The sequence below is a fragment of the Arvicola amphibius genome, chromosome 1, assembly GCF_903992535.2.
Source record: "Arvicola amphibius chromosome 1, mArvAmp1.2, whole genome shotgun sequence".
Taxonomy (NCBI): Eukaryota; Metazoa; Chordata; class Mammalia; order Rodentia; family Cricetidae; genus Arvicola; species Arvicola amphibius.
The window spans coordinates 146,479,090-146,505,647 of NC_052047.1; the positions used below are offsets into that span (position 1 = coordinate 146,479,090).

A 26,558-nucleotide genomic window follows, 5' to 3' on the forward strand; every position below is an offset into this window, starting at 1 on the left:
GGTACTGGAAGACATAAGTCTTCCCCAGGATTTGCTTGCTAGGTTCTCCTCCCTTCTCTGGACACCTGTTATTATAGCCTCGGTTGTGGGATTCTCTACTCCCTTCCATGTTCCCTTCTGGCCTTCTATAGTGCCTCTTGTCCCTCTCACCCGCTTCAGCCCATCCTGTCCATTCCACCAATAACCAGAGGCCTGGCCTTGATCTGACTTTGACTCTGATACACCAGCAGCTGGGCAGTCCCTGCCTACCTCCCCCAGGAGGATGTCCCCAGCTACTTGGTGACTCTGAAGGGCCATGTATTTCCTCAGAAGCAGCAGGACAACATCCTCCTCCTTCAAGGATCAGTAGGCTATGAAAAGGGAGTAGGGGAATAAGGGAGAGGGGGGCAGAGAGGAGGGGTAGCTAGTCCATAGCAATGGAAGGAGAGAGAGGGGTTCTTGAGCAGAGTCCAGCTACCAGGGCCAGGGGGGTCATGACCTTGCATCTTAGCATCCTTACCCCAAGAGACTGTCTTGTGGAGAGAGCAGAGCCAACAGTCCATTAGGTACCCATAACTGAAAGAGGCTGGAAGGGTCTACCTTCTTCCTTCATGGTGACTGGGGTGTCATCTACCTGGTGACCTCCACAGGGCCCTGGACATTCCACCCAAAGTGCTCCAATGTGGTTTCTTTCCTGTTCTGTATGAGTAACATTCTGGGTACCTATAGGCCAGAGTCAACGTGGTAGCCTCCAGGTGGGCTCACGCTGGTTGGTTTCTTGTTTTGTTTTATTTCGGTTTGGTTCTTTTGAAGCAAGAGTTGCTGTAGCCCAGGCTGCCCCAAAACTTGTTATGGAGACCTTAAACTTCAGATTTTCCTGCCTTTGCCCCCTCAGTGCTGCAGCTGGGGTACATGCAGAGCTGAGGCTAGAACTCAGGCCTTCATGGACGCTAGCAAGTACTCTACCTATTGAGCTACACCCCCAGATCAGGGCTGGCTTTTGAGGAATACAGGAGTGACACTCTGGCCTAGTAAAGAGCAAAGTTTATGGGAATCTGAACATCTGCCTCAGCCACCAAGGAGAATATGTGTCTGTAGAGGGACAGGGGCCCCAGGTCAGGGGTAGACATGGAGTTAGGCATAGCCTTGGATCCTGTCCACACACCCAAGGCATTTCTGCCCTTCACAGAAAAGGTGACACTCTTTCTAAGAATGGGTCACCCTGTCTTCAAATGTCCCACACATGGAGGGAGCGCTGTTGCTAGGTCCACTTGACCTGGCAGAAATTAGGGGATAGGCCCCAGGTGACCAACTCAATGCTTTGGGTACCAAAACCCCACCCACTACCCTAGGACCCCGGTTCTGACTCATTACTGAGAGGCACAGCCAGAAGTGTGCCTCCATCCCACCATGAAGTTCCTGAGTCACTAGGCAGGCTAGCAAGCAGAGGCTGGCAGGGAGATCCAGAACAGCAGTGGTTTCTTGCAGGCTCTGAAGGTGACCAGGCCAGATCCAAGCCTGGGAACCCTGGGTGGCTGAGAGTCTAGAAGGGCAGTAGGGCCACCTCCTGCCAGGAGGATTAGCCAGGTTGATGAGGGCTCTGCTGCTGAGCAGAAGCAGGCCCAAAATATGCTGGGTCAGGTGCCTGGGGGGCATGCCTGTCACCCTAGCTCCAACCCAGGGACCAAGGGCAGGTCCTTCTCAGAATCCCAGGAAGGGCAGAGAAGTGCAAAGTCACAGGGTACCAGCTGCTAGAGGAGCCTTGAAGGGGAAGATGAGCCAGGCTCCAACAGAGAGCCCTGGAAAACAGAGTCCCTGGACCATGCTGGGCAGGATGGCCATGCCGAGCTACCGTGGGCATATACTGGGGGTTGAGGACGCGCCTGCCTTTGCTGGCATCCTGAACAGAGGCGCCAAGGTCTCAACCTCGGTTTCCAAATACTATCCTGGTATCAATTCCTGAGCTGGGACCTCGCGTCTCTCCTGCCTCTCCTACCTGCCTTCCCCCTTGCATGAGCACATCAGCTTCCCTCTCCTGCCCTCCTCCCCTTCTTCGTTTTTCTAACTGGTTTCCAAGCTTCTTTGTCTAGGATCCAAGGTGCCATGTTGGTCTCCAGTGGACCACCTTCCAAGAAGTTCTAACTTTCCTCAGCATGAGCCCTGAGGCTAGGCCAGGGACTGCCCTACCACACCTACACACAGAGCCAGAACAATGGCTACCATTGAAGAAGATGGACAGCCATGACTTAGAGAAAGGGACAGTCAGAGCCTTTCTGCCAGACAGTCAGGGAAATGACCCCAGGGAGCCACCAAGGATTCTACAAGGTGAGGCAGGGGTCAGATCCAACATGAACAATTGTCACCTATCTGTATGGTCTTCTTAGGCCTCCCAACAGGGGTCTTCCAGTGCTAGGGAAAGGCCCAGTGGCCAAAGTGGGCTTCATCTTGCCTGTGCTCAGAGACCAACTCAGCCATGATTTGGCTGCACTGCCCCTAGAATGTGGATTCCCCTCCCCGAGGCACATGTCAGTAAGCCCTCCTCCTTCATCCAGGACTTTGCTGGCAGTGTTGGTGGAAGGAGTCAGTGTTTACCATAAAGTATGTACCACAGGCCCCAGCAGACTTTGTGGCCCCAGGGACACACGACCTCTCTGGGAGCTGAGTGCATGAAGAAAAAAAAGAAGGATGGGGTGGTTGTCCCTAAAATTACTGGCACAAGAATGAGGACCTGGGTTCTGGTCTGTAGGACTCATGTAAAAATCTGGGTGCAGCAGGCACCGAATGCAATCGTAGTACTGGGGAGGGAACAGAGGCTCACGGGCCAGCCAGTCTAACGGAATCGGTAAGCTCTGTCTCAAAAAGTAAAGTGGGGAGTGAGAGAGGAAGACAACCAATGCCAACCTCTGGAACATACATGCATGCACGCACGTGCACACGCACACACACACACAGGTGGGGCAGAGAAAAAGAACCATACTGTCAGAGTGGGCCATAAGAAAAAGGCGACAGGGTATCAGATTGGGATTTTAAAACTGACAAAAGGGGGGTAGGTAGCAGGAGGTGGCCCCAGTAGCAGCACAGCCATCCCTTGGTGTTCCCCTGTTGTACCGGGGAAACTGTGCAGGTATTGCCTTTATAAAACGGGAAAAAGCCATCTTTGCTCAAGGTCAGTGGGTAGCAACTTCTAGAGAAAGTGGGCTCCTTGCCAACTGTTCTCTGTGCCAGCCTGGGACCCACAGGGTCTGCAGGGCTGTTCTGGGGTGGGCCTGCGAGACAGCGCGAAGACATGGCAAATCCCACAGAAGCTGTAGACACCAGGTGACTCCACATGCCTCTTCCCTGTATAGAACAGGACAGAACTATGTAAACTACAGCAGGAGGGATGTGGGTTGGACTTTATGTGTAACTTTCAAACGCTCTCGTTTTCTATGATTAAGAAAAGGTACACGCCTTTAATTCCAGCACTAGAGAGGCAGAGGCAGGCAGATCTCTGTGAGTTCGAGGCCAGCCTGGTCTACAAGAGCTAGTTCCAGGACAGGCTCCAAAGCTACAGCGAAACCCTGTCTTGAAAAACAAAAATGCAAAAACAAACAAACAAAAAACCAAAAAAAAAAAAAAAAACAAAAAAGGAGGGGACACCTGAATGCCTGAATGGAAAGGAAGAGGTTTCTTAGTGCCCTCTTAATAGTTGGTTGAGAGAGAAAGTGTGTGTGTGTGTGTGTGTGTGTGTGTGTGTGTGTGTGTGTGTGTACCTTTTGGCCATAGAGAATGGGAAGGACACTTCACTTGCAGGGGTTGTCTCCTAGGTGTTTGGAAGAAGAGCTCTTGGAAAGAGCTTCCCCAGGGGAAGGTTTTAGAGAAAGATAGAGTGTAGCTCCTGTCCCAGCACCACAAACAGGCCAGCTGACCCCAGGATGCTGGGTAGAGCAGGGAGACAAGGGAGGACCCCGTATTCAGACCCTAAATGTGCCGGGACCAGCTTCTTCATCTACCTCCACTTTTTGGAGCCCAGGCTGAATTCAAACAGCCTGTGACAAAATACTGGTACTTTTGAAGGAATCTAAAAATCCCAGAATTTATTTTAAAAATAAAAGGGGGAGATGAAACCAGAGACCTGGGGACTTGGGTCTCGGATGACGAGGAGCATTCTCGTCATGCTGACTGATTCTGACGCAAGGTTTCACTCTGTAGCCCAAGCTGGTCTCAAACTCTCAGCCTACGATTCTCCAGGTCTTGGGTTGCAGCCAGAGGCCACCGTGTCCTGCTCCAGGGGGACAGCAATGTAAAACTTCAGTTTTATTCCAGACGGTTTTCGCCTGACTCATAAGCACAAGCTATCCATTTCCGATCACTGGGCTTGCCCAGGGATCTATAAACAGAAGTCTCTGATGGCAGATAAGCAGCCTAGGCCCTTGCCCCAGCAGGTGGGTTAACACCCACACAGCAGGTATTTCTGGATGTAGGCATCTCAGGCCATGGAGAACTTGCCTTAAAGACAGATACGCTCAAAGATCAGACCAGAGAAAACAACAAAACGAGTCACATTCACCTGGCCCCTGGCTTCCCAGCTGCTCCCCTAGTCTGCCTCTTTGACGGAACCAATGGAGTGATCTTCCCCCTTCCCTTGAAATGGAGGGGACAGGAGGACAGTCTGAGAACTGCAGTGTGGGGCTGAGGGGTTTTGTCTAAGGCTGCACTTCTAGGAAAAGGAGGTGCAGCCTACACCCTCTGGCCTTCGAGAGCACTGGGCTTCTTCTGCTGGGTGACTGTCTGATGACTAACGGTAGTGGCTAGAGTGTGTGGATACTGGGAATCTCAGGTTTCAGAGCTACTGATTGCAGCATGATCCCTGAGTATGACCTGTCTTTCCTGTACATGAACCCAGGGCCACAGACCTCCCAGCCTACAAAATCATGCAAGCATCTAGGAAAAGCTCAGTGCAAAAGAAGGGCCCCTGGCCTCCTTCAGTCCTCAGGACTGTGAAGACTTTGAATGAGATGCAGACCTTAGTGACCTCTTTGGTTTGAGGGGCACTGATGGCGGCTAGGTGTGGACACAGGTCTCCAGATGGGAATACCAGTGCCCAAGGCCATTTGTTCAGACTGTTTGTTCATGCTCAAGTCCCCTCCCATGGGCACCACCTCTACAATAACACCTCTTTATTAGCTTGGCAAACACCATTCCCCCGTGTCTCCAATTGGAGTCCCCATGTCCCCACCTCTGGGTGCCCTATCATGGATGCCACCCAGTCCCCCCTCCCACCATATCCATTCCTAGTTAGACTTGCCTGCAGTCTCCCTAAGCTGTCTTTTAACTGGTGGGTGACTTGGAAGGAGTCACCTGTCCCTCTGGGCCTCAATTTCCCGATTTGTATTAACAACACCCCCCTCCCCAACTCCACCTCCTTGTTTTGAGTTAAACAAGTTAAGAAACACAGTTGGCCCACTCTGTGCTGTCCACACTTGTCCTTTGTTCCTATCTTGGGTAACAGGAGAGCATTCCATCAGAACTCCTTAATTTCCGGAAGAGTAAAGCCTTCCCTGTCTGTAGCTCTCTCTGGGTGCCCAGGGACCAACAGGGGCCAGTAAAGCCCAGCAAGGCCCAGCCCACAGTCTATTCAAATGTCCCCCTGAGCTCCTAAGGCTGTTCCCATCCTGTACATGACAGGAAGGTACCTGTCATCAATAGCTGCTCCTGGTCCAGAGTCCCAGAACTCTGGGTACCACCCAGTAGAGCCCCCTTGTCTCACCTCAGGAATGCCAGGTCTGTCCACAGCCTGAGCTTGCTCTGCCCAGCCTGAGTTTCAATCAGGCCTCTGGCAGCATTCACCCTGGGCCCTCTGGCTCCCAGCCCCAGGCTAGGACAGGTCAGGGCAATCCCCCAAGCTGGGCCCTCCACTCTTACAGCTCCAGGCTGCCCTAGACATTGGACAACTATGCTCCCTGGATCTTAGGAACTTGAGGGGAGACAGGAAGAGAAAGAAGTTTCTGCTCTTTGGTCCCCTCTGAGAGTGCCCCGCCCCAACTCGCGCCCTGGGAAACTTTGTTCTTTAAACCAAACTCATCAGGGGTGAATTTGCAAACCACCCCCATCCCACCCCACCCCCGCACCGCACCATCCCCTGCCACCAGGGATCCCTGTGTCCTGCTGGGTCTGGCTGCAGGGACAATGATACGTTCCCCAACCAGGTGACTGGCTCCACCCTGCCCATGTCTAGGGCACTGGGACCAACACAAGGTAGGTAATCTAGCTTGTCTCACTTAACCCCCCAGCATGACTCGCGCTGCTGGCAAGTGGAGTCTCAGGACTCAGCCCCACCGGGTGGCGGCTCAGTGGTCTTGCTCAACCTGGTGACCACCTGGTCCCTGCCCTTTGCTCCCACTCCCACCCATCCTGATGCTCCTGAGGTGCCCCTGGCCAAGAATCTGGAAAGGAGAGTCCCACCCGGGCCTGGACTATATGCTCAGAACACTGGGAACCCCGGGTCTGGCACTATGGGGACCCCGGGACACTCTAGGGACCCTGGGAGCTGCAAAGACCTCGAGAGACACTTTTGGCACCCTGGGGACACCGCAAACCCCAAGCTGGGCGTTGTGTTCACTCTAGTGATCTCAGACAGTGCGCTGCAAAGACTTGAGAGACACTTTGGGGATCTCCGGGATACTCTGAAAACCCAGGTCCAGCGCTTACGGGGACTTCGGAAACACTCTTGAGACCTCGGGACTCTCTGGAGACCCATGACAATGTACTGCAGAGACCCCAGGAACACTCTGGGGATCACGGGCCGAATATTCTGGGGACCCGGGGGCACTGCAAACCCTGGGCCGGGCTCTACAAAGATCCCAGGGACACTCTGGGGACCCTGGCGCTGCGTTCCGCGGGTGGGAGGACACGCAGAGTACAGCGGGTCGCGTGCGCTTGGTCAGGGCAGCAGCGCGTTTCCGGTTCGCACGTGCTTTGGTGGGAGCCCCCAGAGTCTTGCACTGTGTGGGGAGGTAGCCCGCGACCGCACCCGAACTCCAACTCACCGTGCCCTCGGACGGCAGGTAGCCGAGATCCTCGATGGCGCAGATGTTCACGATGTGGACGCTGCGGTCCTCGGCTGGGAGCGTCGAGTACTTCTCGGGAATCCTCATGGTGGCCGCGCGCTCCCCATCCACGGCCCCGGTGGCCTCTGCAACGGAGAAGCGGTGCTGGCCTGGCGCGGACGGGACGTGGCCGCTCCCTCCTCCCTCGCGACCTCCCGGGCGCTGTCGCCACCTGGCCCGTCCCGAGGGCGCCCGCGCGCCGTGAACTTGGCCGCGCGCCGGCTCCGCCTTAAAGATATAAGCGCAGGGGCGGTGGCCACGCGGGTCAGATTTTCCGTAAAAATTTAAACACAGGAAGAAAGGATTCCGAGTTTTATTTTTATCCGGGGTCAGAGCCTCTTTAGAATTGGTTTTTTTAAGTTGTTGTTTTGGGTTTGTTCTGTTTTTTTGTTTTATGGGTTTTTTAAATTTGCGGGAGGAAAGGATTTTTTACTCGGAGGGGAGGTGCCCAAGACTGCACGTTAAATAAAGGCCCCGGAGCTAACTTTGCTGTCTCTTTGGGAGGTGACAAATCAATCACAGCGCCCTCACCTGGGACCCTCTCCTGCCCCGCGCCTCCCCAGGTGTCTGCCTGGTGCAGGACCCCTCCCCCACCATCATCTCCCAAGGACTCTTGCCCCCACCTGTGAGTTTTTAGAGACTCCCTTCCACCGGGGAGAGAGTGGGTGTCAGCTAATGAAGCCCTGCATGCCACGGGAGAATGGTACCTTGTGGTTTGGTGGAGTTTTGTTTTCTTTGTTTTCTCAGAGAATTTAAGGAGGCTCCAGAACACCCTGACCTGACCTGACCTGACCTGACCTTCCCAGGCAGGTTGTATCTTCTGCAGAGAGGCTAGAATCCAGTGATTTCCGATCTCTCACACCAGGACTTAGCAGAGTCTCTGCACACAGTAGGTGTCTTTAAGTTTCCCTTCCAGAGGAGGAGACAGGGGCAGCTGCTGTCTGCCCTGGAGGATGGCCTGTTTTTCCTCCTGGGCTCTCCAGCCTCCAGTCAGTCAGGTTCTCTTCTGTCCCTGTCCCCAGACCCTGTCTGTCTGCAGTGTTTCCACCCAGCACCTTGTCTGGTGGGCTGCCAGCGTCCTGAGCTAACATTCCCACCAGCTTGTGTAGCGAGCTGCATGAGAACATTCAAGGCCCTCGAAGTAACCGGCAGAAGTCATCAGCACTGACCCTGGTGACTCCCAGCCCGTATCTAGACAGGTGGTATTTGGCTTCGGCTCTGGAGTTTCAGCCCAGGGGCCTGGACACCTTCTCAGGCTCACAAGCTGACCTCTTCATGAGCACCAGCACTGTCTGGCTGCGGCGCAGTGTGCTTGCGCATGGTGGCTGCCATCATGTCATTGTCCAAACTGCCCCTTCTCTGCCAACCATATCCCCCCATTTAGGTCCAAGTCTTTGAACTTGGCGTGGTGAAAGGGTTCCTGGGTCCTTGAGCTCGCCACTCCCATAGGTGCCAAGTGGCCTTAAAGTGGGATTTAAGAAATGCCTTAAGCTGGCCAAGTCCCAGTGCAAACAGCTCCCCTCCCCCACCAGCCTCCACTGTGCCGCTGTGCTGGGACTGGACTGGAAAGACATACAGTCACACACAGGATTATGTAACTTCATACTTGTGTTGATAAACAAGTGGCATTGTGTAACTATGGCACACCCTTCTCCCGGATTTATATTCAGGTGTCAGAGAGCTTCCAGAAACCAACAAGGTATACTTTTGGGAGAAAAAAACTATAATTGGTCAGGGCCAGGGATGAGACCTAATTGTAGAATGCTTAGTGTGTGTGAAGCACTGGGTGGGACTTTAGTGTTATACCAAAAAATAAAGTGTGCATACAAGTGTGTGCATGTGTGTATGTGCACATGTGAGTACATGTGTGTGCATATGTGTATGTGTGCATGTGCAAGTGCATGTATGTGCATGAATGTGTGTGTGTGTGCATGACTGTGTCTAACTGGTCAGTATCAGAAGCACTGGTGTCCCTATGTGTTTTGGAAGTGGCACTTTTCCTCTAGCCCTGAGGGGGTTCTAAGGTGGGAGTGACGCTCCTGACCTTGTTTCCCAAAGCCCCAGGAAGTTGTCAGGTGGGGGACAATCTCTAGATATGGCAGCTCCATCTCGTCCCTAGGCAGCATCACCCTGTAGCAGAGGAAGCTGTGCTGAGGTTCTCTCAGGGTTTGGCCTGGTTCTGTTCCCCTTGCCCAGTAGTTGACACCTGCTTGCTTAGAAAACTCCACTTCCTCCTTTTTCCAACCTTTGCTTCTTCTGGTTACCCCTCCTCCAAGGCTTCTGAGTACAGTTCAGGGATGGCCCAGTGAGTGCAGAGGGGTGTCGGTGGCCATCACCCAGTGAGCGTCTTGGGGGGAAGGATGGGCTGGGATCAATCCTGTGCCGGCTGATGTTGACCATCAGCTTGACAGGTCCTAGGATCATCTAGGGAACAAACCACTATGCACATCTGTGAGGGTGTTTTTAGAATGGGTTAACTGAGGTGGGAAGACCCACTTTGAATGTGGGGGCACCATTCCGTGAGCTGGGGTCCCACAGTGAATGAAAAGAGAGAGCCAGATGAGCACCATGTTCGTTCTCCCTGCCTCCTGACTATGGATAGAATATGATCATCCTCACGCGTGCCTGACACCGTGCCTTCCCACACGATGAACTGAGCCCTCAAACTGTGAGCCAGATAAACCTTCCTCCCCACGTTGTGTTTTGTCAACGCAATGAGACAAGCAGCTGTACCCCACAGTCCAGGCCCACAGTTCTTGGGTCTTAGAATCTTGAGCATCAACAACAAAAAATACAAAATTAAACCAATAGCTAACAACCCCACTTCCAGGAGAAGGAGAGGACGCCGCCTCCTCCCAAGTCAAGCCCTGTCTCTGGGAGCCTTTGTTCTGGGCTGAGTCACTTCTCCAATTCACTGCCTCTGTGTCCCAATGACCATGCTGTTGGGGACTATTTCCCCTCAGAGTGGTTGAGTGGAAATGAGCCTTGTCCATTGAAGAACACAGCGGTTTTCATCACACCATACCCCAAGGGCCAGCTTCTGTCATCAAGACTAATCCCCTCATTAATTAGTTAACGCAGCCTTGCTGGAAGGCCACAGGGTGCTCTTTATGCTGAGAAGTTCCGGCCCTCAATGTACGTCTTGCCTTCTCGAATCCTGTTTGATGCCAGGAGCCAACAGACACCTGTGTATTTGCTGACATTTCTGTCGTGTGTGTGTGTGTGTGTGTGTGTGTGTGTGTGTGTGTAGGGGGGAGCAGGAAGTGAAGAAGGGAGGAGAGAACCTGCCTTGTGCAAGGCTTGGAGGGAACCCTTTCCCATGGCCTTTTTGTCTTGGCTTGGCCCACACGGAAGGAGCTTCTCGCCCTCTGCCCTGCCCTGCACCACCTGTCTGAGCACAAAGCCATCTGCAGCTCAGAGCGAGGAGCCGATGAGCTTTTACAAAGTCAGACAGAAGGAGGGCTTCTGCCAGAGCGAGGCAATACCTGGTCACAAAGACCCTGGTCCCAAACCAGAATCTGACTGCCTGTAACCGACTGCCAAGCCTCACCATGCCTCAGTCCCTTCTTTGCAAATGAGTCATCTGGAATCCTGACACTGATGATCCATGGGCCAGGGGCTGTTCCAGCAGAGGTCCCTTCCTAGATGGCTCTATAGGGGAAGTCAATTGTGGTGAATTGAGAATCACCCAGGAGATTGGTTGAATGCACTTTTGGGTGTCTCTATGAGGTGGTTATAAAACAGCAGTGTTTTCCCAATTGAAATATTCCTTCTCCAGGAGCTCCTTAAGACTCAGTAAAGGAAACTCACAAGACTTAGGAAGATCCTAAAACTTACAGGACTCACAAGGCTCCTCCCAAAGGTTATACAAGCAGAACAGTGGCTGGGGAAAGGAGACTCCCCCACTGGCTTAGATATTTGCATGCAGGTCATGCAGGGAGCTCCATGAATACTGCTCTCCTGAGCTGTCTTGTGATTCATGCTGGGGTGGGTTTTTCAGTGATGCAACCTTCTTTGAGCCAAAGGCTCCTGTTTAAGTACCTGATGTGGGATTTCCCTCTGTGTGCTATGAATACCATTGGTTAATAAAGAAACTGCATTGGACCTATAACAGGGCAGAACTTAGGTAAGTGGGAAAAACTAAGCTGAAGGCTAGGAGGAAGAAGGCAAAGTTAGAGAGATGCCATGTAGTCCCACCAGAGAAGATGCTGCAACTTTAGCCGGTAGGCCACAGTTACATGGCCATACATGGGTTAATAGAAATGGGTTAAATTAACATGTAAGAGTTAGCCAATAAGAAGCTAGAGCTAATGGGCCAAGCAGTTATTTAATTAATACAGTTTCTGTGTGATTATTTCAGTTCTGTGCGGCTGGGACAAAGAAGCAGCCTCCCTCCCTCCCTCCAATAAGTACCTCTTCACATATATGCCTCTAAGTTATCCCAGTGAAATTACTGGTCAGTTGAGCTAGACTCTGGTGGAATGGTTTCCTTGGTCTGTTGCCCCTGCTCTATCTAGGGTGAATGGACATTTGCTCATATCTCCCCAGGAAAAGTTAAACAAAAATGTCTCCAGAGATGGTTGCATCCTAATGGCTCAGGCCTAATCAGTGGATTGATGTCTTCATGGGTTCATAACCTGATGGCATGACTAGGAGGTACTGAGAGGTAGGAGGCAGAGTCTAGACGGAGGGAGGAAGTCATGAGGGGAGTGTCCGTGGGGCTGGGCCTGGCCTTAGCCCTTTCAGATACTTCTTTGCTTCCTGTCTGTTGTGAAATGAGCTTTCTGCTCGACATGATGGGCACTTCTGATGTGGTGAGCCCAAGCAAACACTCTGTCCCTTCAAATTGTGCTCAAGTAACAAGAATGCAAAGGTAACTAAAACACTCCATGACATTTGGGATGGGACTGTTCTTGGACCCCAGGGCCATTTTATGTCCTTTAGTCATCTCTACCCCTAGAATTCAGTAGCATCTTCTCCTGCTGCCTCCTCTGTGACAACTGAAAACTGTCTCAAGACCTTGTCAGACATCTTTGAGGTGCCCCCAGGTTGGCCGCCATTCTGAGGTCGCCCTTGATGGGTGAACCACACTTGTCACTGGCCTGAGAGTCAATGCACTTAGCTTAATGGTCAGGCAGGAGAGTAAGATTGGTTTTCACCAGGGTCTGCTGACCCCCTCTACTGAGAATCGTGTGTGTGTGTGTGTGTGTGTGTGTGTGTGTGTGTACACATGCACAGGTGTTAGAGGTCAGGCAGATAGCAGCACTCTGGTAGAGTTCTGCATTTCTTAGATGCCTAAGGGCTGGGGAATGAGGCTATGCTGGTAGAGCACTTACCCAGCATACACAAAGCCCTGAGTTCCATCCCCAGTAGTGCATTAAAAAAAAAGACAGAAAGACAGGCTCCACAATGTATCCTGTGATCCCAGAACTCAGGAGGTGGAGGCAGAGGAGCAAAGGTTCAAGGTTATATTATACATAGTGAATAGGAGGGCAGCCAGGTCTACATGAGAATCTGTTTCAGAACAACAAATATTCCCTCACCAGCATGTGTGAGGCCTTGTCTTTAATTTGTTAAATTCCCTTTACATCCTTTAACCTAAAGGTTTATTTTATTTTTAATTATGTATATGTGAGTGTCTATATGCGGATGTATGCACGTAAGTGCAGCTGTCTGCTGAGGCCAGAAAAGAGCATCAGATCCCTGGATCTGAGGTACAGGAAGTTGTGAACTGCCTAGTGTGGGTGCTGGGAACAGAACTACTCCTGCCTTCAGCAAGAGCAGGAAGAGTTCTTAACCACTGAGTCATCTCTCCAGCCCTCATCCCTAAACCTAGACCACTGCACCTCAAAAAAAAAAAATTTTCTTACAATTCTCTTCTCCAAAGGAAATTCTTTGGACCAGCAGGATGACTCAGCAGGTAAAATCGCTTGCAGTTAGACCTGCTGACCCAAGTTCAATCCCAGGGATCCACACTGCTGAGAAGGGAACTGACTACAGCAAGTTGTCCTCTGGTCTCCACATGGCATTCACACATCACACACACACACACACACACACACACACACACACACACACACACACTTCATCAGCCATGACACACACACACACACACACACACACACTTCATCAGCCATGACACACACACACACACACACACACACACTCACTCACACTAAACCAGAGGTTCTCAACCTTCCTAATGCTGTGATCCTTTAATACAGTTCCTCATGTTGTGGTGACCTCAACCATAAAATTATTTTCATTGCCACTTCCTAACTGTAATTTTGCCAGTGTTAAGAATCATAACATAAATATGTGATATGCAACCCCCAAAGGGGTCATGACCTACCAGTTAAGAACCATTGTACTATATAAATAAATGTACCAAAAGTCGTGGGGGCACTTAGGGGTCCTTAAGAACTGCTGGTGACTCACAGCAGCCTGAGGATAAGGACAGGAACAAGGGGAAAGTGAGCCACCTATGAGTCAGGGCTGTTGGTATCTCATGGAAGGACCAAACAGATGCCAAACAAAGTAGATGATGACATGGCCTGCTAAAAGTGAACATGAGTGTATAAAAATCTAGAGGGGGCTGTTGCTGGGGGATTCATCCCTGAGCTAGCAGGAGATGGGATGTCAATCATTTCCTTCCCTGCCATGACATCAACGCCCAGCAGTGGTTGCTGCTACTAGGAATGCAGCCAAAGCTGGGTGCTCAGGGTAAGGGGATTGTGTTCTTCCAGCAAAGTCTGCGGAGTCTATGGGAAGGGTCGATTTCAGGGGAAGGTCCAGCCTCTGCTTGTGTCTGGCTCATTTCAATCTCTGGGAACTCACAATTTGTTTTTTGAAAACGTGCCCTGGCTAGGCTAGGACTCTCCAGCCTCCTGTCGCCTCCTCCCGGGAGCCTTTCTTGTGGTGCTGGGGACACTGACTCAGCTTAGTTCCACCAGCCCTGGCTCCCTCTTCCCAGGCGCCTGGACTCATTGCTGCCCCACCAGGCCTGTTTTCTCAGCCACAGGCATCCTGTGCTCTGGTGTTTGGCAGCCTGTGCGCTTTCTCCATTTGCGCTTATTTATTTAACAAGCTGTCTTATTCGAGCTGGCCCTGCGCTAAGCTCTCTACAAATATTAACTCGTGGTTTTGCCCCGATTATGGCTGTCTACGGGTAGATTCACACCCTGTCCCTCCTGGAGCCGTGTAAGGGAAGAACCATGAAAGATTCAGGGCCGAAATCACCAGCTTTCTCTCTTCCGTGATCCGATGAGGTGGGAATTACAGGTTGGTCTCCAGCACGGTGACACATGGCATCAGAAGCCCTGCCTGGGCAGCAGGGTGTACTGCACCACCTTGCCCAGGAAGAGCATGGGTGCCCCAGACCCCAGCTGGGTGAGCCCTCAGAGCTTCACTGATGGCTTGCAGCCTTCCACGCCAGACTGAAAGAGTAAAAACTTCCCCGCCTTCCACCAGCGCTGTGCTTGCCCTGCAGGAGGAAGGGTTCCTGTGCCATCTGAGGGGGCTGCATGGATGGAGGAACATAAGAACCCAATGACAGTGACATTCCCACTGACAAGGCCATGAGTCCTTCCCAGCCAGGACAGGGGCATCAGAACCTCTAAGTCTCTGACAAGAACCTCACTCTCTTGACAGACTTTCCAAACTATGTCAGTCGCTGGGACCATGGAAGCCCTGTTCAGCTTTCACATGCTCTGGCAGCCATATTAGTGGAATAAAAATAACCAGGTCAAATGAATGATGCATTGCATGCAACCCATCAGCTTTTTAAAAATTAAATTTCAACCTGTCTTCAATAGTGCTCATTAATGGAACGCTTTTCTGTTTTCTACGGATTGGATACACGCTCACCGTCTCATACTCTCAGAGCTTACTGGTCCACGCAAGACATGTTTCCCAGGCTGCAGGCCACATGCGGCCAGAAACCACCTCAGCTGGGAGCCTTTCCCTGGCTGTTAAGTGAAAGTAGGTGTGTGGTTTTCTAGTCTGTTCTCCGTGGTTCTGGGCTTTCTACAATTTCTGCTGGGAACTTACTTGACTGAGGTCCATTTGCTCATCAGAGAGAAATAAGAACTGCCCCATCGCATGGCCTGTGGGCATGTTTGGGGCATCTTATTAATTATCAGATTTTGATCTAGATTATACTAATTTAGAGGAAGCTGCCTTTGTCTTGAGGCTGTCTGCAGGAGCAATCCTGACATCCTTGGGCAGAACACTCTTTGATTACAAAGCTCACCCATTGGCCCAGCTGCCACCTGGCCTGTGACAGAAGTGCAAGGCCCGCACAGGACATAGGAGCCTTCATGTGGCTCCAGTGTCACAGCACCAGCTATCTCCCCTCTACATCAGGGTGGGGCTGCATAGGTTCCCTGTCTCCAGCGTGGACTGCAAGGTCTCCCTCAGCCACTCAACCTGGGTCGGAGTCAGGCATGGCTGAGTGGGCCCAGAGAAAGGAACCAGAGGCTTCTGAGAGGGAGGTACCTATTCTGTCAACAACTATCACTCACAGGTGCCTTAATCAAATCTATTCACTGGCTAGATTGCTGGTTTATTCTCTCTCTTTCTCTCATTTTCTCTCTCTCTCCCCCCTCTCTCTCTCTCTCTCTTTCTCTCTCTCTCTCTATCTCTCTCTCTCTTTCTCTCTCTCATTTATATAGTCATTCCAGGGACTCAAACCTAAAAGCCAAAATCTGATAATCTGATTCACTTTATAAATGAACCCGAGAAGCCACATAACTCCCCTCCAACCTCTTGTCTGAGGTTTCTGTCCCACTGCACCATGGGGAGCCCTGTGCCATGTGGAGCCCCTCCTTTGAGCCCGAGACTTATTGCCAGCCAGCCTGCCAATATTCTCTCAGGTTCAGGAGAGCAAGGTCCTTTATCCTCTTCCGTGGAACTTATGCTCAGGTTCCAGCAGGATCTCGCTAATGTGGTGTAAAATGTCTGTGGGAAGGAAGCCGTATGCCACATAGACCAGAGACCTCAGTCTCAAGTGCTGAGGCAGGAAAGTGGAGAGCATTCGGCCTGCCTGTGCTACACAGTGAGTTAGAGGCTAGCCTGGGCAACTTACTGAGACTCTCTCATAAAGGAAAACAAGCAAAGGATGGAGAAAAACCGGCTGCTAAATGCCATCTGTCTACAGGACACTTGACAGCTCCAAGACAGGACAGTTTGTTGTCTTGACATTTTCAGATAGTGCTGAGAGCCATGGAGGCTGCTGGTGGCAGTTGCCATATCCGGCCCATGGTCAGCCAGCCCAGTGGCCTTCCCTAGACCTAGAGTAAATGGCGTGCTCTTTCTGAGGGAGGAAGTGTGGGCCTTCTAGGGGCCAGTCAGTGCACCTACTAAAACCTTACTATCTGCAGCCTTCCTCTGCAGACAGAGGAAAAGAGATGGCTCCAGGGAGCCCACATGGGCCCAAGCAGCTGCAAGACTGAAGAACAGGCTGTAGACTGTGCAGAGAAGGAAAGAGTCACCATGGTGCCGAAAGCTTGCAGCGGGAGCTCTGAAGTGTCACTAGGAACCAGGAAAATGGGTATTCAGACACCATGCTTTGTAGGGGCAAGACCTGGAGGAGGCAAATGCACAGGGTAAGTGGAATGATGGAGACTGGTGTGTACCAAGACAGTGTGTGTAGACCATGGGGGAGTGGGCCAGGGTGGTATGACCCAGAGCAGCGTGGGCCAGGGCAGTGGGGACCAAGGCACTGGGAACCTGGGCAGTGGGGACCAAGGCATTGGGGACCAGGACACTTGCAGGTCAGGGTGGTAGGGACTAGGGAGATGGGTGCCAAGGCTGTAGGGATTGTCAGGGCCAAGGCAGTGGGGATCAGGTGAACAAGCTAGCTACGTTGTGCCCACCTCTGCCAGCTGTTGCTAAGCAACTTTCCAAGATTCCAGAACCCAGGACCACAGTGAGCTAGCCACACAGCACCCCCTCCCCGCAGTGTTGACATCAGTGGAGAGCAGACAGACATCATCTAAGAGTTGTGCAGCCTGTAAGGGTTTCCCATGCTGCCTTGCTGTCAAGGGGACTTCATAGGCCCATACTACAGGGGTCAGGGAGAAATAAGGGAAACACTGTTTTTGCATGAACTAAAGGATTGCCTATAGGGCTGGGGAGTTGGCCCAGCTGGTAAAGCTAGGACCTCAGTTTGATCCCCAGCACCACATAATAAACTGGGTGTGGCGATTTGGTCTTGTAACCACAGGAGGTAGAGATAGGTGGCTCCTGGGCTGACTGTCCAGCCAGCCTAAATACCTTGGTCTCAAGGAGAGACAGGCATGAAAAACATAAGGTGTGCGACTCTTGAGAAATGACACCCAAAGTTGACCTGTGTCCTTCACATTCAGTAGCATATGTGAACTCTCTCTCTCTCTCTCTCTCTCTCTCTCTCTCTCTCTCACACACACACACACACACAGAGATGCATAAACATACATATGCACACACAGATATGCACACGTGCATACACACACACACAAAATAAAACAAGGTGTGTCAGAGATACGAGGTGGAGCTTTCTCTTTTGTGGCAAGGATGAAGGTGAGAACACTTGGGAACAACCACAACATGCTTATATCTGCAGCCCCACTGCCCCTACACTGTGCCCAGCACTTCCCCAGATGCCAGCAACTCTCTTCTCTGGCTGTGTGTCCTCAGAACACAGGAGAAGTGGGCTGTGCCTTTCTGGGATCATTGTAACATGAGTTGGGCTGGCAGCAGCATCTGTGTGGCCCCATCTGGCTGGCTGGCTGTCATAGAAGGCTGTGTTGAGTGACCTCTGGGTTGTTGGTTTTTTTTTTAATTACCTGGGAGTGGCATACCACAGGTACTGCAGCTAGCCAGGCTTCTATACCTGGATGTGGTTTGAACCCCATGCGTGCCAGTATGTGGGAGGTCACAGATAAATTGCTGTGTCTGCTGCTTCCCCCTCCACTGAGTCACCGGGAAGGAGAGGAGCAGACCAAGTGTGCGCTGTCATGCACATAGTAGGTACTCAGAAAACATCTACAGGTAGGGCCAGAGGACCATTAGGTGCTGACACGAGGCTCCTCTGTGGGTGTGGAATGTTCCAGACCTGGGCACGGCCTCCTCTGTCCCAGGCTTGCCCTGTGCAGGGTGACTTTGGACAAGGTATGTGGGTTCTGGGACCCTTGCTTCTATTTCAGTGGATACAGGACAGCTATGAGAAGGTGGGGATCCCACACAGTGAGTCTCAGAGCTGAGTTCAGTTCAAGATGGCTGTTCTCGGCATCCAGGCCACTGCTGGTCCAAGCTGCTGGTAGCCACAGTTGCCACCCAGCCATCTGGGCTAGGATCCACGCAGGCCTCCCCACACCTCCTTTTTTCACACAGTGGACATCCTGTGTTTGCTGAACTCTTGTGTGTGAGGCACAGAGCAGGAGCCAGGGTGTCTGACCCAACACTGCAGGGGAGGCAGGTTCTCAGGGGGTCACACCAAATAAAACCAACTCCAAAACCACATGAAGGAATAGCAGTCCGTGATGGCCACTGTGGAACCTGGGACAGCGGCGGCAAATATGGGGACATAATGCGGGCTGCTGGGGAAGAACGGCTTGGCAGTGGCCTCTAACTAAAACGGCCCTCAGAACAGTAGATCCCAAATAGGGGATCTCAAAACAGTAGATCCCAAACAGGGGAATCTCAAAACCGAGGACCCAAAGAATGAAAGCTTTCTTGGGAAATTTGCACAGGCCCTGGTGTCGGTCAAAGAGGAACTTAATGGGTGAGAGAGGCCACATAGTGCTGACAGCGTGTCTCACAGGTAGATTGACACATGTGTACTCCCTGGCTTTTGTCCATCTGCTTCTAAAAAACTGTCCCCTGCTTCAGGATGAACATCAGAGAGGAGAGTGTCACTCTCCCTGGTTGGGCTAAACATATCAACAAATCTACCTTCCTTTGCTGTTTGTGTCTCTAATCTTGGGTTTTGTTTTGTTTTGTTTCCTCTGTTTGTGGTACTGGGGATGGACCCAGGGCCCTTGTACATGCTGGGCAAGTGCTTTGCCACTGAACTATGCCTCTAGCCCTCTTTTTTATTTTTTGAGACATGGTCTCTCACTAACTTGCCCAGACTGGCTGTGAACAGCCATCTTCCTGCATTAGATTCTGGAGTAGCTGTGAATGGTGAGGTGCCACCAGGCCTGGCTCCTAGTTTCTTTTAAAAGACAAGAAAATGGGGATTTTAGAGACTTAATTCAGGGATCAATGGGAGGAGCCAGCCTTCTGCCCATGGCTTCTGTCCAAGCCTCCTAGGTGGAGGCCTGAGGTTGGGTGAGTGTGTGGTGGAGACCTGGCCAAGAGAGGGCTGGTGGGGCGAGGTGGGCTGGAACTGCAGGGCCTTTTGGCCAGGAGTCCCGAATGTGAGGAGGCCCCAGAAAGGTCCTGTGGTACAGGTGGCCTCATGAAGTATCCACAGATAGCAGTCAAGGATGGGATGGCTCTGTATTGAGACAGAATGGAGAAAGGGGGTGCTTAACCTGGGAAAACCCAGCCTGGGTGAGTCCCTCTGTGATGACCCAGGGCCAGAGGCCCCCAGAGCCATCATCACCTCCTCATATGGCTTTGTAGAGTCCAGGGAAGGCTCTGCCTGCTTCACACAAACACTCCACAAGGGCTTGGGGCCACATGAATCCCTCCTTCAGGAAGAAAAATAAAACAACAAAAGATTTAGTGGGGTCTCCTAGAACACTCCTTGGCCTTATCCAGTCCAGCTCCCTCCACTCCCCACCTTTGGCCAGGCCCCAAGTTAGTCTCTCAGCCATGTGTTTTCAAAATCCTTGTGCTGGAACATGAACTGTGAGCAAACCAAGCCAGGACTCGGGGCAGCTTGTACGCACGACTGCCAGGGCTCTGGAAGTTCCTTCCCAAGATCAGCCCCCTCCATCTCTTCCTGTTATGCCCTGGAACATCTGTAATGTAGTCCAAAGTTTTTCATTCCCCACTGAGACTTAGACAACAAATATTCTGAGAATGGGCAGTCTTGATATAATTTATACTTGAGTGTAAATGGCTCTCTTCTCTTGGCTGTGCTACCACGTCAGGTCCACAGGCATCTTGGGATGGAGAAAGTGAAGAAATTCCCACAGCGGCAGAGGGAAAGGGAAGAAGGAAGGAGAATGGAGAAAAGGAACAAAGAGATCCTTTCTGCCCTGCTGGTCTGGCCTGGCCTAACCCAGCCCTGCCCTGCCCACTGCCCTGACCGCGGAGGCAGCCGTACCAGAGATGGGGGGCTGACACCTGTCTGACTAGGAGCGATCGTAATGTCCCCCTTGATCTGACAGCTCTAGAACAAAGGAGAGATGAAGAAGAGAAGGGTTAAGGCTGAGCTCCACCAGGAGTGGCTGGGGGCCTGAGAAGGCGGCTTTTCAGATAAGAATCTGGTCCCTGGGGAACCAGCAGAGGGACAGTGGGGGAGTGAGTACCAGACGTGGACTCTTCCTGGTACGTGCTGTGCAGGGCAGAAGGCTGGCCCATGGCCCACAGCCTCTGCTCCAGGGGCAGAGTCCTCCAGACCCCCTCCCACTACCAGACCCAATACTTCTCACTGGACTCCAATCCCCTGAGTCAGCCCTAGGTTGCACTGATGAGGCTGGGAAGGAAGGGCTTGGTCTACCCCATCCCCTGCTGGGGAAGGCCAGAGAATCTCTGCAGCCACAGCCAGGCTCAGCTTTGAACACAAAACAACCACCGTGTGCTGGGAGAGAATGCCGTGGGAGGATCCCCGCGCCTGCCCCTGCTTACTCCCAAAGCATCGAGTGATCATCTGCTCGTATTTAAAAAAAAAAGAATCAACGAAAGGAAGAAAAGTCTGAGAGAGCAGGATTCACACAGGAGGCTGAGCGTGAGAACAAGGGCTAAGAGCCTGCACCTGTGGAACCGTCTCGTGTCAGCTGGCACTGATGAGGACTGGACAGGACCATAAGAAAATGACCAAAAGAGACAAAGACAGAGTGGCAGGCACAGTCAGGTTGTATTTCCCCAGAAGAAAGGCTAGAGACACAGGTGGGTGGGGTCTGAGTCATTATTCGGCAATCTTAGGACCCAGCATTCCTTATCACGTAAGTGGACACCAGAGCACCCGGCCGGCTCCCTTCCCAGCACAGGGTCTTGACCTCTGGTAAGAGCTGCATTACCATGAATTTGAGCTTATCTTTAAAGCAGATGAAGAAACTCCCTCTGGCTGAAAGGCTGCTGGGCACTGGACCTCAGGAGGAGAGGCTGGCCTTGTTCTGACCAGACTGTGGAGCTGAGCCTGGGGAACGAGAGCCGCGTCCTACACTGCCGTTCAACACAGACATAATGTCAGGCTGGATATCATCCCGTGCTTCTCCTTTCTCTTCATGTAACAAGATACAATGAAAATAAATAAAAACACTTGACATGTTGGCGCAAGTCTTTTCATTTCCCCAGCACTCAGGAGGCAGAGGCGGGTGAATCACTGAGCTCAACGCCAGCCCGGTCTACAGAGTGAGTTCCATGATAGCCAGGGATACACAGAGATGCTCTGTCTCAAAAATCAGTCCATCACTTAAGTATCAGAAAACCATACCAAATAGTAAAGAATCGTGATGAGTAAAGGTAAGGATAATAAAAGGGGACTAAGGGCAGACCCCAGTGTGGGGTGTGGGCACTTCCACCCCATGGTGGACTGTAATCCACAAACAGAACCAAACGTGACCTCTCAAACTAAAAATTAGGGTGGGAAAGACAGAGGAGACGTCAGACTGGACAGACAGGAAGAAACCACTGACAAGAAAGATGTTTTAGGAGAGAATGGTAGAATTGAGAGCCACCAAAAGCCAACGGGGAGGCGGGACTGCCCTGAGGAAGAGAAGGGGAGGGTGGGCTGCGGGAATGGGAGGAGAGCCTGGCTGCAGGGATGATGAACGCCACAAAACCACGTGAGTGCTGATGGAGAAGCTCTTGGACTCGCACATGGAGGAGGGGTGCAGTCTGGGTGGGGGTGCTAGGCAGGTTGCTCCTTGATTCTGGAGAAAATACCTGGTGAAAACCGCCTAGGGGAGAAGCGCTTACCCCTGCTCAAGGCTTCCTGGTGGGGAAGGCATGGATGGCGCTAATGGTGGCAGGAAGGTTTCTGGTTGAGCAGTGGGGGTTGTTACAAGGCTTGTCACAGTGGATCAGGAGACAATATATGGTTCTGAAGCCCCGACAAATCTCTGTCTTCAAAAATCTTTACATTATAATTAAAAACAGTATCACAATTACAGTTATGAGGTAGCAAGGAAATAATTTTATGGTTGGGGGTCACCACAGCATGAGGAACTGTATTAAAGGGTCACAGGCATTAGGGAGGTGGAGGTTACTGCTGTAGCCTCATATTACAACCTACCTCTGTGAGCCAGCCTGCCACCTCCCAAAATACTGTCACTTACTGGAGACCAAGTGTTCAAAAATGTGAATCTGGTGTGTATGTAGAAGGCAGGGAGTGGAGTGGAGTGGAGTGGATGAGGTCAGATCCACACTGTAACCATGGAAAAGGTGCAAACAAGAGGAAAGGCTTCAACACAGCCAAAGAGAAAAGATACTGACTTTGCTGACTGTTCCACAGAAGCCATGGAAGCCAAAGACAACAGAGTGATGATGACGTCATGACTCATGTCTGAAGAGACAGGATGCTGAGTACTTGTTACAACACTTGTCAACTTGATGAGACCTAGATTTATCTGAAAGAGGGGCCTCTGGGCATTCATGAGGGGTTACTTCATGTTAATGGAGGCAAGAGACCTGCCCACTGTGGGCGGCATCATTCCCTGGGCTGGGCTAAATAAAAAAGGAGGGGGAAAGGCTGAGCTCTTACACATGTTCACCATGTTCACCATGGTCTCCTGACTGCAGATGCGCCATGACAAGCCGCCTCATGTGCAGCTGCCCTTACAGGCTGTACTGTGACCACCAGCCAAATACACCCTTTCTCACCCAGCTTGCATTGTCAGGGTATTTTATCACATGGGAAGAGTAGCCTAGATAATGATTTAGTCACAGTCATACAGGGCACGTTGACCTCATGTTCTCGGGGAACCACAGTCCTGGGTGCACACATGCGCACTCTGTCACTGACCAAGTCATGAGCAACAGTAGCTATCAGTGCTGGAAAGGAAAGAACTGCCAACCGAAGCGTCTCTGTCCAGAGAAGTTCCTCCAAACATGGAGGTGAGCTTGAGACCTACATTCATCACTAGCACTGGGAAACATGCGAAAGGGGGAATTTAGATCTAACGTGACTGGAGGGCCAGGGAGAGAGTTCACTGAGAGAAGACACTAGCCACCAAGCCTGCTAAGCCAAGTCTGACTCCTAGAACTCACATGGAAGGAGCAAACCAACTCCCACAAGTTGTCCTCTGACCTGCACACACCTTACACAAGCACACAAGTGCACATGCATGAGTGCCTACACGCACACACATACAAAAAAAGGTAAAAAGAAATGATCTAGAAAATAGAATCCTAAGCGGAAGTTTAACATGAGCTCTCAAATATGAAGTGTGCAAATCTGAATACCGAGAACAAGGATGGCCGTGTCAAGGCTAAAATGCAAGCATAATTCATAAGAGAAAATGGCAAAAACAGCCGAGGGGCAAGAACTCAACCACACTTAAAGTTCTTACAATGCCTGAAAGTTGTTAAAACACTATTTAAGGATGAGAGATCCAGACAGGTATATGAAATTTCTAGATCAACCATCAGAAAAAAAAGTAAATGTGTTGCTAACCAGCTAGTGGAAGAGAAATTGTAGTTTAAAAATAATCAACTATTCAAAAAGAAATTTACAAAACCAGCTTCCTCCTCCCTTTATTCCCTCTTTCCTCCCTTTTCCTTTTTTTGTTGTTGTTTTTTTTCCCTGTGTGGCCTTGTCCATCCTGAACTCTCTTTGTAGATCAGGTTGACCTCAAACTCAGAGTTCCTTTTTTTTGTTGTTCTCTCAATGAAAAACACATCTAAACATGGAGACAAATGTAAAATAGTTATATAGGGAATGTGACCCTAGATATATCAATAATTATAATAATATAAAGGGGTTAAATACTCTAATTAAAAGGCAAAATTATTACAGGAACTTTTAGAGTCTCAGCTGTTCACCATTTACAGACAACAGAGTTGATTATAAAGCCTAGAGCCCAAAGGGTTGAAATATATGCACCACAGAGATGGGGTCAGGAGGGTGCTGGTGCAGGCATGCCAGTATCAAATTAATTAGGCTACAATACTAATACCAAACACAGTAATTCCTACTAGACATGACCTAGCAGGTACTCTTCCACTTACAGTAGTGTTACATCTTTTTATTTTTGTTTTATTTTTATTTTATATGTATGAATGTTTAGTCTATGTGTATGTGTGCACACCATATGTGTGCAGTATCTGTAAAGGTCAGAAGAGGGAGTCAGAGCCCCTGGAATTGGAGTCAGAGACAGTTGTGAACCACTATGTGGATGGTGGAAATCTAATCTGGGTCTCCTTCAAGAGTGACCAGTGCTCTTAACCACTATGCCTTTCTCCAGCTCCATGCACATTCAAAATATCCCAAACCGAAGGTTTTTAAAACTTCCTTAGTGTTGGCCCCTCTTAGCCTCAACACACCACATGATCACCTGCTTTTCTCCCGATCTTTAGCTTATGAGGAACCATAGCTCAGGGTCACTACTGCCCACAGCAGTGGCTAGACAAAAGCTCCTTTGAGAAAGGACAAATTAAAACTGTGATTTCCATCAGATTCATGTGGCCACATCACCGTTGTAAAGTTGAAGTCTCAGAAGTCAAAACTTTTGAGTCAGGCATGATGGGGTGTGCCCATCATCCAGCACTTGAGAGGCTGAGGTAGGAGGATAGCAAGGTCAAGGCTATCCTGGGCTATATACTGAGGACTTGTTTCAAAAAAAAAAACCAAACAAAACAACAACGAAGGCTTCAAAACACATAAAAATAAAGACTCAAAGAACGAATAGAAATCTATTGTCATGATGACATGGTGTGTTATTTATTTAACACAACACTTTCAATAAAAGGTAGAATGACAAGGAACTATCTCACTGTACAGAATCAATGTTCTTTTTACACACACACACAGTGGTTTATCATGTCACCCCATGTTGAGCCAATGCTAGGCACAGAGCTGCTGGAAGGATGGAAATAACGCCTCTGACGAGAGTCAAAGTGAGCAAAGAACAGTAGTACAAAGGCCTCTGTGAGACACCAGACATGGAAGACTCGGAGCCACTGTGTGGATAGAGCACTTGACCCTCATACATCCTATGGCTGCGAGAAAACCACAGCCAGAAGCAGTTAGAGGAGGAAAAGGTTGACTCCAGCAGACAGGTCACAGCCCACCATTGAGGGAGGTCACTGAGTGAGGACAGTCTCACTCAGGTTCATGCTCAGTGCTCAGCTATCTCTCTTATGCAGACCAGGACCACCTGCCTAGGGAATGGTGTCGCCCACGGTGGGATGGGCCCTCCTATGCCCATGAACAATCAAGACAGCCCCCCACCGACATGCCCACAGGCCAACCTGATCTGGGCAATTCCTCACTGGGACTTCTTTCTCAGGTGACTCTAGGCTGCCATCAAGTTAACAGTCAAAGCTGATTAGGACACCTTGCAAGTTAGAAGATCTGAGTTCAATCTTTACATGACTACATAAAGAGCCAGGCTGGCGACCTGCACTTGTAATCGCAGCAGTGGGAGGCAGAGACAGGAGGATTCCCAGGAGTTCTAGGTAGCTAATGAAGCCAGTGAGAGAGACCCTGTCTCAAAAAAATAAACAGCTCCTGAGGAACAACAGAAGCTGACCTCTGGCCTACACACACACACACACACACACACACACACACACACCCACACAAACACTCATATACACACGCACATACACAATTGTACATGCTCATATGCATACACGAACATGTTCACATATACACATACACATGCAAACACACATGCACACACACATGTTCACACAGAGACATGACTTTATATGACAGAGAGGCTACACTCAAGCATCGTATATCTCCTACTGTGCTGGTAGGTTAGTGAGGGGGCCATGTCCACTCTTAACTCTCTGCCCACCTAGGTTTCCAGGATCCAGCATATCCAAGCCCTATCACAGATGCTCACTCCCCCAGCTGTCCTCAGGTTTTCCCACTGGAACTACCTGTGTGTTGTGATCTGCCTTTGGGAGGATGGACCCAGGGAGGGCCTCAGCAGGCTATGTTCAGGCCTGTTGGCAGGCTAGGGTTATTTGTGGTCTGGGTTCAAGATGGGGATTAAAAGAAAGGTGAGTCCTTGGAGCTCACTGGCCAGCCAGCCTAACCAATCACTGCAATCTGGATTCATGAGACCTTGTCTCAAAACATAAGATGTAGCCAGATAGTGGTGGCACATGCCTTTAATCCCAACATTCGGGAGGCAGAGGCAGAGGCAGGTGGATCACTATGAG

General features: G+C 50.8%; 1 protein-coding gene across 2 annotated transcripts in view; it reads right to left on the reverse strand.

The window, feature by feature from the left end:
• Ano1 (anoctamin 1) overlaps window positions 1–26,558 on the reverse strand; it is a 154,015-nt gene that overhangs the window by 86,133 nt on the left and 41,324 nt on the right. For both annotated transcript variants that reach the window (XM_038329186.1, XM_038329185.1), the window contains exon 2: window positions 7,008–7,153. In XM_038329186.1, the coding sequence (XP_038185114.1) occupies window positions 7,008–7,153 (146 nt within the window). The remainder of the gene's footprint in view (window positions 1–7,007; window positions 7,154–26,558) is intronic.